The 14,828-nt window shown below is 47.3% G+C and overlaps 1 protein-coding gene across 1 annotated transcript; it reads right to left on the bottom strand.

Moving 5' to 3' along the window:
• Positions 1 to 3,801: 3,801 nt before the first annotated feature.
• PROSER3 (proline and serine rich 3) lies at positions 3,802 to 14,730 on the bottom strand. Its single transcript, XM_010849297.1, has 10 exons — positions 13,747 to 14,730; positions 13,330 to 13,532; positions 12,393 to 12,520; positions 12,199 to 12,302; positions 11,291 to 11,373; positions 11,047 to 11,189; positions 5,352 to 5,527; positions 4,268 to 5,234; positions 4,087 to 4,168; positions 3,802 to 3,931 (listed from the first exon to the last, which is right to left on the bottom strand). The coding sequence occupies exons 1-10, from the start codon at positions 13,750 to 13,752 to the stop codon at positions 3,826 to 3,828; spliced, it is 1,998 nt and encodes a 665-aa protein (XP_010847599.1). The 5' UTR covers positions 13,753 to 14,730; the 3' UTR covers positions 3,802 to 3,825.
• Positions 14,731 to 14,828: the final 98 nt, after the last annotated feature.

The following is a 14,828-nucleotide window of genomic DNA, read 5'->3' as shown; positions in this document are numbered from 1 at the left end:
GGACTGATGCTGAAGCTGAAACTCCAATACTTTGGCCACCTGATGGGAAGAGCTGACTCATTTGAAAAGCCCCTGATGCTGGGAAAGATTGAGGGCAGGAGAAGGGGACGGCAGAGGATGAAATGGTTGGATGGCATCACGGACTCGATGGACATGGGTTTGGGTGGATTCCGGGAGTTGGTGATGGACAGGGAGGCCTGGTGTGCTGCGGTTGATGGGGTTGCAAAGAGTCGGAGACGACTACGCGACTGAACTGAACTGAACTGAAGCCACAGACTCCACAGGTGAAGAATCTGCCTGCAATGCAAGAGCCACAGGAGACACGGGTTTGATCCCTGAGTTGGGAAGATCCCCTGGAGTAGGAAACAGCAACCCACCCCAATACTCTTGCCTGGGAAATCTCATGGCCAGAGGAGTCTGGCGGGCTACAGTCCATGCGGTTGCAAAGAGTTGGAACACAATTGAGCACATGAACACAAACAAACAAAAAAAAGCCACATAGAGAGACCTTGTATAGACACTACAGTCCAGCTTGGCATTGTCTGAGCCCTGATGCTGAACTTAGGAGTTTAAGAGGCTCCAGAGATTCCACTCCCAGCTGTCAAGCCACCTTTGTCTTTCCAGCCGAACCCCTAGACATCATGGAGCAGAAATGATCTATTCCCAACTCTGCCCTGTCCAAATTTTTGACTCACAGAATATATGAACATAATAGAATAATTGTTTCGTGCCACTAAGTTTTGGGGATAGCTTGTTACCTAGAAATAGTCATTAGGATGGCCCTTTGTTAATTATTAATTCCTACCTATCTCAATTCCTCAGGAATACTTCTAGGCCCCACTCACCCCACACACACACCAACTAAATCAGATTCTGCTGCTATAAACATCTTTTTTTTTCTCCTTATGCCTAAACAGCTATTTCCTTGTTTTTATTTTATTTAAATGTATGGCTTGTTCATAAAGACTGAAAACAAATATTTACCATGTCTATAACATACAAAAGCTACTTTTTACAGAAATCTATCCTATCCTCTTTTTTTGTAAATACAAATATCAACATAATCCTGATTGCATATTTAACACCTTGTCATAAAAATTGTCTAACATACAGCAAAGCTGAACAATTTTACACCCATACAACCACCCCAGATCCTACCATTAACATTTTACTATATTTGTTTTATCTCACATCTATTACTCTATTCATCTGTTAATTTGACTTTGGATACATTTCAAAATAAATTGGAGAAGGCAATGGCAACCCACTCCAGCACTCTTGCCTGGAAAATCCCATGGATGGAGGAGCCTGGTGGGCTGCAGTCCATGGGGTCGCTAAGAGTCTGACACGACTGAGCGACTTCACTTTCACTTTTCACTTTCATGCCTTGGAGAAGGAAATGGCAACCCACTCCAGTGCTCTTGCCTGGAGAATCCCAGGGACAGGGGAGCCTGGTGGGCTGCCGTCTATGGGGTTGCACAGAGTCGGACATGACTGAAGTGACTTAGCAGCAGCAGCAGCAAAATAAATTAAAGACATTGTATACTGTCCCATAAATACTTCAGCATGCATCTCTCACTAGAGTTCAATATTTATCTTTCTTTTCAGGTAATATGTACCCAGTGTAATTCACAATTTCACTGAATTTTAACAGGTGCATATGTGCATTTGTTCTAAGTCGCTTCAGTCGTGTTGACTTTTTGCAATCCCATGGACAGTAGCCCGCCAGGCTCCTCTGTCCATGAGATTCTCCAGGCAAGAATACTGGAATGGGTTCCCACACCCTCCTCCAGGGGATCATCCCAACCCAGGGATCAAACTGGCATTTCTTGTGTCTCCTGCATTGGCAGGTGAGTTCTTTATCACTAGCACCACCTGGGAAGCCCCTAGCAAGTGCATATACCTTCATAATCCAAATCCTTACCCAGGATGGCAGCTGAACATTTTTATACAGCATCCCAGGACTCCCAAAGGAGGTGGGGGGAGAGATTAGGAGAAAACCAGGTGGAGGGCTTCCCTGGTGCTCTGTGGTAAAGAATCCACCTGTCAATGCAGGAAACATGAGTTTGACCCCTGGTCCAGGAAGATCCCACATACCGCACAGCAACTAAACCTGTGTACCAAAACTATTGAGCCTGTGTTCTAGAGCCGGGAAACCACAACTACTGAGCCCACATGCTGCAACTACAGAAGCCCCTGTGCCCTAGAGCTTGCTCTCAGCAATAAGAGAAGCCACCACAATGAGAAGAGTGCACACCACAATTAGAGAGTGGCCCCTACTCGACACAAGTAGAGGAAAGCCTGCACAGCAATGAAGACCCAGCACAGCCATAAATAAGCAAATAAATAATTTTTAATTATTTAAAAACAGGTGGAAATTATATCATCTTTTCTAATTCAATTTAGAAAGTTAAAGTAAAATTGCTTCCTTATACCCAATGTCAAGAAGGAACATGGACCCTATTTTTTTGATAGGAAATATGCCAAAGAATTCGAAGACAAAACAATAGGTTTTTCAGTAGTCCAGAGAGATGATGATAGTCTAGACTAGGGTCAAGGGAGGGGTTGAATTCTGGAATTTTTTTTTAAGTGATGGTAACTCTTACAGTTTCTCTTCACAGCTTTTATTTAAGTTTTTTGGTTGTGCTGGGTTTACTTTGCTGCACTCTGGCTTTCTCTAGTTATGGCAAGCGGGGGCTAGTTTTTGTTGTAGTACTCAGGCTTCTTATTGCGGTGACTTCTCTTGTTGCAGAGCACAGGCTGTAAGCACACAGGCTGCAGTAGTTGCAGCAGGCAGGCTCAGTAGTTGTGGCACAAAGGCTTAGTCGCTCTGCTGCCTGTGGCATCTTCCCCAACCAGGAATCGAACCCAAGTCCCCTGCATCTGCAGGTGGATTCCTATCCACTGTACCATCAGGGAAGTTCCTGGAGAGATTTTAAAGGTAGAGATAATATGACTTGCTGGTCAACTGATTGTGAGGAGAATCAACGACAGCTATGAGGCTTCTGACTTGAGCAGGTGGAAGGATGGAGCTGAGAGCCAGGGAGGAGCAGGTTTCGGGCAAGGATTAAGACCTACGGAGTTTGAGATATTTCTTAGAACTTTTTGTGTGGATGATGAGCAAGTCATGGGATATAGGGACCTGAGGTTCTAGGCTGAAGATAGGAATTTGTTGTAGTACTCGGGCTTCACAATTTGTATGACTTTGTACAGTTCAAAATCGTCTATCAGAAGAGAGATGAGGTTCAGAACCATGAAGCCAGATGAGAACACCTGGGACTGGTTGTAGATAGAAAAGTCAAGGCCTGGGACACCAAAGTGACAGGTGTGAGGCACAATGAGGCACAACCAGATTGGTGAGGAGAAGGCTGGGGTTCTGGAAGCTAGGCAAGGAAGTGCTTCAAAGAGTGAGTGGGGATCAGCACACCTAATGCTGCTGCTGGGTCAAGCAGGATGTGGAGGCCTGACCATTGTCTAACACTCTAATGACTACAAGCTTCACACCCAGAGAACAGTTCCTTTGGTCTCATCTGAGACAGGAGGACCCACTTGCCCAGAACCCCTTTCCTGTCCTCAAAGATGAAACCAGAAGAGACCTGGCTTCAGTGGTCAGAAACAAGAGTTAAGTGGTGCAGGGCAGAGCTAGTGTAGGGGAGAGGAAGGGGGCACAGGGAGCTATTTCCCTAAATTAGCAAGACCCTTGGCCTTTTCAAACAACTTCTTTTTCAGAGACAACCAGTAATCTGAAAAAAAAATTTTTTATTAAGAAAAATAGAATCTATACAATTCAAAGTCGTCTGGCCTCAAGAGAAGCTCCTTCCCTCCTCAGCCGCAGCCTTGGGAATCCGGGGGGGGCGACCTGGCTGGAGAAGACCAAGACTCTGGGTCTTCAGGGTGGCCCAGCAGGTGGGCTATTTGGGCATCCACTTTTCTGGAAAAAGGACAGTGGGGTAGAGGTTGAGGTATTTGTTCAGGATTAGGGTCTGGGGCTATGTATGTTCTGGGAAAGGGGTTCAGGAGAGGTGGGCACCACATGGCAATCTCAGAATTCAGGGACCAGGTGTGTTAAATCCTGGCGATGGTCACCTTTTCTGCTGCCGCAGCGCCGTCCTTTGAATCCTTAGCACCTGCAGTATAGGGTCGTCCTGGAACTCGCTCCCATCGGAGTCTAAGGTGGAAAGGAGCAAGATTCAAGGGGTCGGACTCATAGCGTAATGGACTGCCATTCAGAACATGGCAGCCACGCACAGCATGTGCGCCTGCTCACCTTCCGCAGCCTGCAGAAGTCTGGCAGCCTGGGAGAGCAGGTCTTCTGAGGGGGCGTCGCCAGCAGCGGGTGAGGGCGTGGCTACCACCTCAAGAGACCCCGCCTCGAACGGAGAGCGCGGGGCCGTAACACAAGTAGTGACCACCTCAGCTGGAGGAGGCAGGATCTTGGGCTGCAGACACTTGACTTCAGCCAAGGGAGTGTCTTTGTCTTTCCTAGGCACCGATCCCGCTAGGGGGAGCATGGTCTTGGCATTCCGAGACACCGCCTTAGACCTATCCCGCGATTCAGATAGATGAGCCGTGACTTCTGAGAGAGGGGTCAGAGGGTGTGTGGCCTTGGCTTTTCGAGGTTCAGCCTCGTGTGGAGGCGGGCCCTCAAGCCGGGGGGGCGTGTCCTCCAGGCAGTCCGGAAACAGCCGAGCCTTCACCACCTGGCCCAGTGCGCCTCTGAGCTGCGGTCCGGGGCCCTCGTGCTCGTCCGCGGCCATGACTCGCCCTGAAGACTCCCGGCGTTGGGCTCTGCTTCTCCGAGGCTTGGAGCTCTGCTTCTCGAGCTCCTCTGGGCTGCTTGGTGCAGGGGTTGGGGGGCCCTGGGGGGCTGCAGGGGTCGTGGGTGTGGAGGCAGGGGGTGCGGGGGTTGAGGCTGGAGGGGCAGGAGTGGAGGCCAGGGGCGCTGGGACGGAGGCCGGGGGCCCTGGGGTGGAGGCCGGGAGTGTTGGAGGAATGATCCCAAGAGGTATCCAGGGACTGGGCTGTGGGGCCCAGAAGAATCCATGGGGACTGGGACCCCAAAAGATGTGTGGAGAGAACCCTGGGGGAATAGGAGGCCTCTCCATGGGGAAAGCTTCCTGGAGTCCAGGCGGAACCATACTGCCCCAAAGTGGGATGGAGTTAGACTGGGTTCCCAGGGAACCAAGGGTCTCCGCAGCGGGAGGAGATGGCTGTGGACAGATGGGGGAAGGGACCTGAGAGGGAGAGAAAAGGTAGAGAGTCCTCAGTCCCTCTCAGCCTACTCCTTCCTTCAACTTCCCTTAGGATCCTCCCTCCACACCCCACTCAGGCTCCTCCCTCCTCCATCTCACCGAGGTGGTGAGGGCAGGGGTCTGCGGCAGCACCCAGGTTCCGTCACCCTGGCTTCTTCGAGCCTGTTCAAGTTTCCGCCGCTGCCGCCACTGGTACAGAATGTCATCCTCTGGCCGCAGGGGTGCCTGGGAGGAGGACGGGGCAGGAGTAGGGATGGGGGCAGGTGCTGGGGTTGCTGTGGAGGAAGTAGAGGGAAGAGAGGTAAGGTAGGGGCTGGGGTGATGAGCAAGGATAGCCTAGCACACACCCTTTGAGTACCAGGTTATTCAGACAGGCTCTCCAGATGTTGTCCCAAGTCCCCTGCAGATTGGGAAATGGGGGAAGGGACAGAATCGGAGAAGAGAGCCCTCATGGGCTTCAACCTGTCATCATTTGACTCTTCATCATCAACAAATATTACTGAGTCCCTACTATGTGCCAGGCACATTGTAAGGCACAGTGCCAGGCACTGTTCTGGACACAGTGGTCACAGCAGGGACCAGGGCAGATCTTCCAGAATCTGCCTACATCTCCCCACTTTACCACCCTCACCTGCCAACCCCATAACAACTTCCTCCTTGGCTTCCCTTCTCTCCCATCCTCTGAAACTGCCTCCATCCACAGTCCAGGGAGCCTGTGAACACCTAAGTCAAGTCAGGGCCCTCCTAACTTAGAATCTTCCCTGGGCTGTACCTCTCTCCTGGTAAAAAGCACATCTTTGTACTTGTGGTTCCCTTTGCCTGGAAGGCTCTTCACTTATGCATCCACGGGGTTAACTCCAAGTCCTTCAGGTATTTCCCCAAGTACCACCTTCTTCATGAGGCCATCCCTGGCTGCCCTATTCAAAATTGCAATAGCCCTACCACCCTCCATCCTCTTTCCTGTTCCATTTTTCTTCTTAGCACCTATCACCTTCTAACTACTAAAGATCACACTTCTTTGCTTATTCATTGTTCATCTCTCCCTCCACAATGCCGGCTATACAAGGACAGCAGTTTTTATCTGCCAGGCTGTTGCCAGATCCCCAGTGTCAAGAATAGGGCCTGGTGTCAGTATATGTGGCATAAAAGAAAATAAATATATGCAAAATTGTGCTCCATCCCAGTGCCCAGCACTGTGCTGGGGATACAGCAGTGACTAAGGGCAGGGTCACCACCTATCCTCAGGCCTGTGGGACAAAGGGACATCATTTCCCATCACCCAGGTTATCATTTCATGAGTCATGATTAGTATGGCTATCATTATCTCTCAGAAGCCCTACCTATTAATGCTGCACAGAGAAGGGGAAGCAGGGTAGTAGGCAGCATCCGGGACCTCTCCTCCCCTTCCCTCTATATCCTGTGATTCTATTTCCAGACCTGGCCACTTCCCTTTACTCTGTTCCTCAGGCTTTGGCCCATGCCAAACTACCAGAGTCTGTCTCTCACCAACAGGGAGTTTGCTAACACCTGGTAAAGATCTTATCCCTGCCTTGCTCACAACCCTCCTGTGGCTCCCCAGTAGATCGTAACCAAATGCCTCACATGGCTATGCAGCCCCATGTAATCTGACCCCTGCCAATATCTTCCACCTTATCTCACACTACCCTTACCCCTGGTTCTTGCCTTTTCTTGTTCATTATCTGCATTGTGCTCCCTCCCACCTCAGTACAGGCTACAGGGCTATAGTCCTCACCTTCATCATTCAGGTTTCCACTTAGATAGCACCTCTTCCAGGAAGGCCTTCTCTGACATCTCAGTATCACAAGTCTCCCCTGCATGACCCTCATTTCTACTTATATTTGTTTGTGGAGTTATGCAGCTATTCTGTGCCCCACATTCACTATTCTGTGAGGACCGTGAAGGTGAGACCATGTATGGTTGGTTCATTAAGGAATCCCCAATCTCGAGCAAAGGCTTCACACGCAACATGTATTCAATGTGTGTTGCATAAAAGAATACATACATTTACTCTGCAAAAAACTTATGAAGTATGTAGTAGGTTTATCCCTATTTTACAGATGAGGAAACTGAGGATTAGGAAGGAGAAGTGAATAAAAAGAGAAGCTTGGATGGATCAAAGAATCAGGGGACAGCTTGGGCAAGATCACTCAAATGCACAAATAGCACTCTGTTCTCTCTGCTTGCCTGTCCCCACTCATGGGAGTCCCATGAGATATGGAGAGAATCTTTCCTGGCTACCACTGCATCCCAGGAACTGGGGCACAGAGTAATAGTAACAACAGTGATGACAATACAGTAACCCACATCTTTAACCCAACCTCTGAAATCTCAGGGGCAGAAATTTGAGAGTTCAACACTTAGCATGTTTTAGTCAAGTTGCTAGGTATGTATAGGATTGACAGGGGTCTGGGTCAGAACATCAGACTCAAACACACTAGTATATAGTTGAACGTGTGAAATTGCCATTATTCAACCATTTTTTACTTACAAAAATTTCATAAGATTCATAGTAGTATGAATATTTACTCCCTGACTTCAGACTATACTACAAAGCCATAGTAATCAAAACAGTATGGTACTGGCACAAAAACAGGCACAGATGAATAGAACAGATCAAAGCACCCAGAAATGAACCCACACACTTATGGTCAATTAATCTACAACAAAGGAGGCAAAAATATACAATGGGGAAAAAACAGTTTCTTCAATAAGTGCTGCTAGGAAAACTGGACTGCTGCTGCTGCTAAGTCACTTCAGTCGTGTCCGACTCTGTGCGACCACATAGACAGAAGCCCACCAGATTCCCCCATCCCTGGGATTCTCCGGGCAAGAACACTGGAGTGGGTTGCCATTTCCTTCTCTAACACATCAAAGTGAAAAGTGAAAGGGAAGTTTCGCAACCCCATGGACTACAGCCTACCAGGTTCCTCCGTCTGTGGGATTTTCCAGGCAAGAGTACTAGAGTGGGGTGCCATTGCCTTCTTCAGGAAAACTGGACAACTACATGTAGAACGTTTTCTCCCACCATATACAAAAATAAACTCAAGATGGATTAAAGACCTAAATGTAAGATCTGAGCCATAAAACTCCTAGAAGAAAACATAGGCATGGCATAGCAATATTTTTGTAGATATGTCTCCTAAGGCAAAGGAAACAAAAACAAAAATGAATGAATGGGACCCAATTAAACGTAAAAGTTTTTGTACAGCAAAGGAAACAATCAACAAAACAAAAAGACAACTTATTGAATGGGAGAAAACATTTGCAAGTGATACGACCAACAAGGGATTAACAGCTCATACAACTTAACATAAAAAAAAACAAACTTAATTAAAAGATGGGCAGAATCTGCCTGAGGACAACTGAGGCCATTTCCTGGGTGCCTGGCCTCGCTGCCCAGCAGCCCCAAGTGGCGAGCGGCCCTTGTGGCAGAGGAAGGGGGCGGGCGCGGGTGGAAGCAGGTTCACATCTGGAAAAGCACTAGACAACCCCCACCCCCGCCCCACTTTGTATTATTCCTCCTCTTACTCTGAGCTGTGAGTAATTTTAACCCTGTGCATATGGTAGCTCTTCTGATGCAGAGACTATTTTATCAATGTCAGTGCCATCCCCATAGGATGACTCCATGAGTGTTTCCAGACTCAGGCTCTGACAAACGAAATAAAAATGTTTTATTTTTTAAAAGAAAAAAATGGGCAGAAGACCTGAACAGACACTTTTCCAAATAAGACAGATGGCCAACAGGCACATTAAAAGATGCCCAACATTACTATTCATCAGAGAAATGCAAATCAAAACCACAATGAGATAATCACCTCATATCTTTCAAAATGGTTATCATCAAAAAGACCACAAATAACAAACGTTGGAAAAGATGAGGAGAAAAGGGAACCCTTGTAGTACAGTGTTTATGGGAATGTGTTTAAATTGGTACAGCTACAATGGAAAACAGCATGGAGATTCCTCAAAAAACTAAAAATAGAACTATCATACATTCCAGCAATTCCACTCCTGTGTATATATCTAAAGAAAATGAAAACAGTAATTTGAAAAGATGCATGCACCCCAACAGCAGCATTATTTACAATAGCCAAAATACAGAAGCAACTTTGGTATTCATCAACAGATGAATGGATAAAGAAGATGTGGTGTATATATACAAAGGAATATTACTCATCCATTAAAAAAGAATGAAATTCTACCATTTGCAACAACACAAATGGTTCTTTTCTGGGGGTGGGGGGAAGATATTATGCTTAGTGAAATAAGTCAGACAGAGAAAGATGAATACCGTATTTTATCACTTATATGTAGAACTGAAAGAATAAAACAAATGAATATAACAAAACAGAAATTGACTCAGATATAAGGAACAAACTAGTGGTTAGGGTAGAGGGAAGCAGGGGAAGGGTGGGATAGGGACAGGGGATAAGAGGTAAAAACTACTGTGTATAAAATAAATAGGCAGAGAAGGAAATGGCAACCCACTCCAGTATTCTTGCCTGGAAAATCTCATGGACAGATGAGCCTGGTGGGCTAGTGTCTGGCATCACAGAGTCGTACACAACTTAGCAACTGAACAACAACAACACACAATCAGGCAGATTGTGATTTGGGGAAATAGTTCTTGATGGAAATGTGACATAAAATGAAGAGTGAAGTGACCTAGCAATATGGAATACAGAGTTTTGTAAGAAATTAACATTTGTGTATAGAATAATAATTGCAAATATTCAAACAATAAAGTCCATGGCTAAAGAAAAAAATAAAATAAATAGGCTACAAAGATATATTGTGGAGCACAGGGAAGATAGCCAATAGTTTAGAATATAGGGTTGGCCAAAAAATTTGTTTGGTTTTAAGTGAAAATAAAAGACATACTCTTCATTCTCACCAAGAACTTTACTGAATAATGTATTCACTAACCAAATGGACTTTTTGGCTAACCTAATAATGTTAAGAGCTTCTCTGGTGGCCAAGTGACAAAGAATCTGCCTGCAATGCAGGAGACATGGATTCTATTCCTGAGTCGGGAAGATCCCCTGGAGAAGGAAATGGCAACCCACTCCAGTATTCTTGCCTGGGAAATCCCATGGGCAGAGGAGCCTGGTGGGCTATAGTTGGACAATAAATCACCATCTCCACAAATAACTTCAAATGGAGTATAATCTATAAACATTTGGATTACTATGTCGTCTACCTTAAACTAATAGAATATTGTCAATCAACTATGCCTCAATAAAAAAGGATGACTTCATCCTAAATGAGATAGATATATAAATACTCTTCATATTGTTTAGGTCAAATTTTGCTGCCAAATCAGCTGTGGTGCCAAATTTGTAACAAGCCTTCTGATTTTGGAGCTTCATGTTCAGAACTGCAGACAGGATGCAGAGAGAGAAAATGCATACTCATGGGAGCTACTGCGTATGCTTTCTTAATTTTTTTGGCCACGGCTCATAGTATGCAGGATCTCAGTTCCCTGATCAAGGATTGAAACTATACCCCCTGCACTGGCAGTGTAGAGTCTTAACCACTGGACCACCAGGGAAGTCCTCCCACGATAGGTACTGTTAACAGAGCCATGCTGCATGCTCCATGTATTCACCAACTCTTTCAATCCTCATGACACCTACAGCAGGGGAATGCAGTTATTATCCCTGTTTTACAGCTGGGTAAACAGAGCACAGAGAAGCCCAAGGTCACAGAGCTATAAGTCGAAAAGTTGGAATTTGCACCCAGACTGCCCTCATCCTCGCCTCCCAGCACTCACCTTGTGCCGTGATGTCAGGGTCCTTGATGGAGTCAGGAGTGAAGGTCATGGAGAAGGGAGAGAGGCCATCAGAGCTGATGGGGAATGAGGAGCTGCCACCATCGCTGGGGCTGAGGGAGGAGGTGGAGGAGACGGAGGCCTTGCTAGAGGGAGAAGGCAGAAGTGAGGCCACCGGGGTCTCAGAGGCAGCAGCCTGGGCCCAGAGAGGATGGACTGGGGAGGATGATGCGGGTGGGGGAGGCACCTGCGTTTGAGCAGCCTGGCAGCTCTGCTTTGCAGGCTCAGTGTCTCCAAGTCCAGCAAGGATGAGTTCCATGTATTGAGACTCTGTGAGGTGAGAGGGGGTCAGAGCTCAGTCCCCATCGCAAAGGCTTCTGGGAAAGGGGCTCTGGACAGAGGGCCTGAATGCAAGTCTACATTCCACCTGGCACCCTCACATGCTGGCAGACAATCTGCTCCTCCTCAGGCAAGACAGACCAGGTTTCCCTCTGTGGATCCATAACCCTCAGTGTAATCACTGTTATAGTAGAAGGGCTGACCCTACCTTCCTGATCAGGCCTGGCTAGTCACAGTGCTCTGTCCTCCAGTTCACAGTGACTGGCTCACAAAGATGAGCAAATGAAAATAAGTCCTGGGGCTTTGGATGGAGCTATTGGAAAAGCTTTTTCTTTTCACTGGAGTAATCAAATATATCAGACGCCTACAGCTATTGGAGACATCTTAGCTATTTTGAGGGGAAAGCCTACCTGAGATTGAGCCAAATAAGGAGGAACCGAAAGCCATGAGAGTTGAGTTCCTCCCAATATTGTTCAATCACCAGGATTCAGCTATGCTCAAAAGCATCTAGTTTAGGATTTCTTGATTACACTAGCTAACAAAGCCTCCCTTTTTTGTTTAGGCTTCCTTGAATTGGGGGTTGACTCTAATGCTAACTACATGTTTGTTTGGTTTTTTTCCTTCTTCTTTTTTGGCTGAGCCATGCAGTGGTATATAGGATCTAATTTCCTGACCAAGGGTTGAATCTGCACACCCTGCATTGGAAGTGGAGAGTCTTAACCACTAGATCACCAGGGAATTTCTGACTCTAGTTCTGTCTCAGGGCTGGTGCTATCAGTCCAGGCAAGGAGGGACAGAAGTGAGTAGCAGTCTCACCTGCTTTATTTCCTGAAGGGGTGCCACAGCCTTAGCCTTCGATGCACTGGCCATCTTAGCATGAGTCAGGGCTGTGTTGGGTCTTCCTTCTGGTTCACTGGCTCCTGTTGAGATGCCCCAGCTGATTTAGTGGGGGGCAGGTAGAGGAGCTGCTAGGGGTATTGCTCAGGAGGAGATGAGACTGAAGCAGGTACCTGCTGCAAGTTGACTGCCAGGGTCTGAAGATTCAGGCCGCAGCCACCAAAAGTCAGCTGGGGTTGGGCCTGCAGACTGGCGTTCTTCTCGGCTTGTGGGCTGAGCCTGTCGGAACCGGTTTATGTACCTGTGAGCATCAGAGAATTGGGAGGTGGGTGGGATGAGGAGCACCCAATAATAATAATAATAATCATAACAGTCAATGTATATGTCGCACCATAGCAACACTTGGTAGTTGATCCTCAGCATCTGTTCTCCTTTCTTATACAGTAATGCAATATTATGTAAGATGATATAACCCTGGGGACACAGCCACTCTTCTATAAATACATTTGCCAGATACCCTTGCAGATTTATGGCCATGTATATTCCTGACCACAAGATGCAATTCTGGAAAGTGGATGTGGCTGGGAGCCATTATGGGCCATGAAGGAAAGGGTAACAGCCTAGGGAAGGGACAGCAACAAGAGAGAAGGAAACTGTGTCTCTGACACCTCACTTAGGGGCTGCCATATCAGCTCTGGTTGCTTCTGCCTGGACTGTTACGTGAGGGAGACATATTGATAAACACTCTTGTTTAAGGCACGATTCATTTGGGACTCCTTGTTATAGCAGCTGAACTTGGATCCTACAAATCCAAGTGCTCACTATGTGGCTCACTATTTGTTACAGATGCAGTACTGATGGTAATTCATCGAAAACTTAAAAGAGACCCGGAACATATGTGCTATTAATATCCTCAATTTACAGATGAAGAAACTGAGGCCAGGATTGTACAGTGATAAAGCCTGGATTTGAATCTAGCTCCAGAGCGCTTGGTAACATGAATGAAGCATGGTCCTAAAAGTGCAGCTCTGGCTAGGATGATTATTATGGATGTCTGCCCCCTTGCACTGATCCAAACCCTTCTTTTCCCTGAGAGCTACTGGAACTTACTTGGCCACCACGGAGTCCCCACTGTCAGTCACGATGGGTGGTGGGGAGGCTCTTATCTGGCCCTCAACGGTGCTGGGTGGGGAAGGGGTCCCTGAGCTGGATGGCCAGGACTCCTCAAACAGCTCAGGGGAGCTGGGGCCTGTGGCCAGAGCCTTGGAAGCTTCTGGAAGTCTGGATCTCTGGGATCTGGATGGGCTCAGGGTCTAATATAGAGGAGGTGAAGAGAAAAAAAAGTGAGGCTGAGGAGTCATCCCTGTAGGGAAACGAAGACACAAATGAAATCTCAGTCCAGAGGAGAGGAAACACATCCCACAATGGCAACAACTCAGAGTGATTGGGGAGGTGACAAGGGATTTAAGTGGTGGAGGACAAGGGCAAGGCCATGGGGAAGAGAGGAGAGGCCTTTTAATCTCTCACCCCCATCTCTCATCACGTCTTCCTTCCCTCTAGTCGTCACTCCCTTGTTACTGGTTGGCACACAGCACTCTCTGTGGGGTGTCCTCACCTGGGGATGCCAGGTTTGGCTTCAGGATGGCCAGTGTGGCTTCAAACCACACTACGGTTTCCACGGAATCCTGGAAGAGACGAACTAAAATTTCCATGAAGCACCACTGTACATTCAAGATAATGACACTGGAGGCACGATTCCCACCAGTCCTTGGAGCAGTCTCAAGAGAGAACCCGGGAACTGCTGGTTGGTGATTCGTAACCCTGGATCCAGTCTAAGAGAAATCTTTTAAAAATACAGAGGCGTGGTCCTCACCCAAGATCAAAAGAATCAGAATACCTGGAAGGGGGCTGGGCATCTTCATACATCTGTTTTGCAGTGTTTCAGGTGATTCTTAAGTGGAAGTCAGGAGAAGAGCCAAGGCTAAACCCTATCACTGTATATTTCCCATAAGTCCTTGGGACACTAAGGAGAGGGGTAGATGGATTACAATTCCTATAGTCACTGGGCTCCGCCTAAGCAAGACACCCGTGGTAGTATGGGAAAAAAGTCAAAATTACGAATCTTAATTCCCAAGGTTCCCCCGGACACTTTTAGAGGAAAAAAAAAAAAAAAGCCCTTAGGGCCACTTAGCGGAACGTAAAACGCTATGAAACCCCCGCAGTGGTAAAGTCCAAGGTCGGAGCCACTTAAGGCTGTGGAGCATCTTGGGAGTTGTAGTTCCAGTAAGGTTGAGCACAGTTGACTCCGGACCGTAGCAAACCTGATCTTAGGCTGTGTTACTCTCACCCTTGATCCTCCCTAGGCCTCCTGTAATCCATCACCTGAAGTCCATCCTGCAGCTACCTCGCCGATTCCGCCTGCTCTGCTAGGTCACCGGACTCACCCGGAGCGCATCTTTGTCGCTTAGCAATACCCTATAACCCCGCCCCTCTGTGAGACTGCAGGCGCGGGAAGAGAGCGGTCTCTAAGGCGACCAATGATAGAGAGGAAAATAAAAGTAATTGACAATGGCCAAAGGGAGGTGTCTCACAATTGGCTGTAACGGGAA

Source organism: Bison bison, unplaced genomic scaffold (assembly GCF_000754665.1).
Source record: "Bison bison bison isolate TAMUID 2011002044 unplaced genomic scaffold, Bison_UMD1.0 scf7180017864280, whole genome shotgun sequence".
NCBI lineage: Eukaryota > Metazoa > Chordata > Mammalia > Artiodactyla > Bovidae > Bison > Bison bison.
Note: the sequence above shows the minus strand (reverse complement) of the source record. Positions and strands in the feature narration are given on the sequence as shown.

Excerpts from the sequence above, each read along its gene's own strand:
- PROSER3 (XM_010849297.1), bottom strand. Across the intron at positions 12,303-12,392 it reads TGGCAGTCAACTTGCAGCAG|GAGCCAGTGAACCAGAAGGA; the intron begins GTACCTGCTTCA and ends GCATCTCAACAG. Across the intron at positions 4,169-4,267 it reads ACTTCTGCAGGCTGCGGAAG|ACTCCGATGGGAGCGAGTTC; the intron begins GTGAGCAGGCGC and ends TTTCCACCTTAG.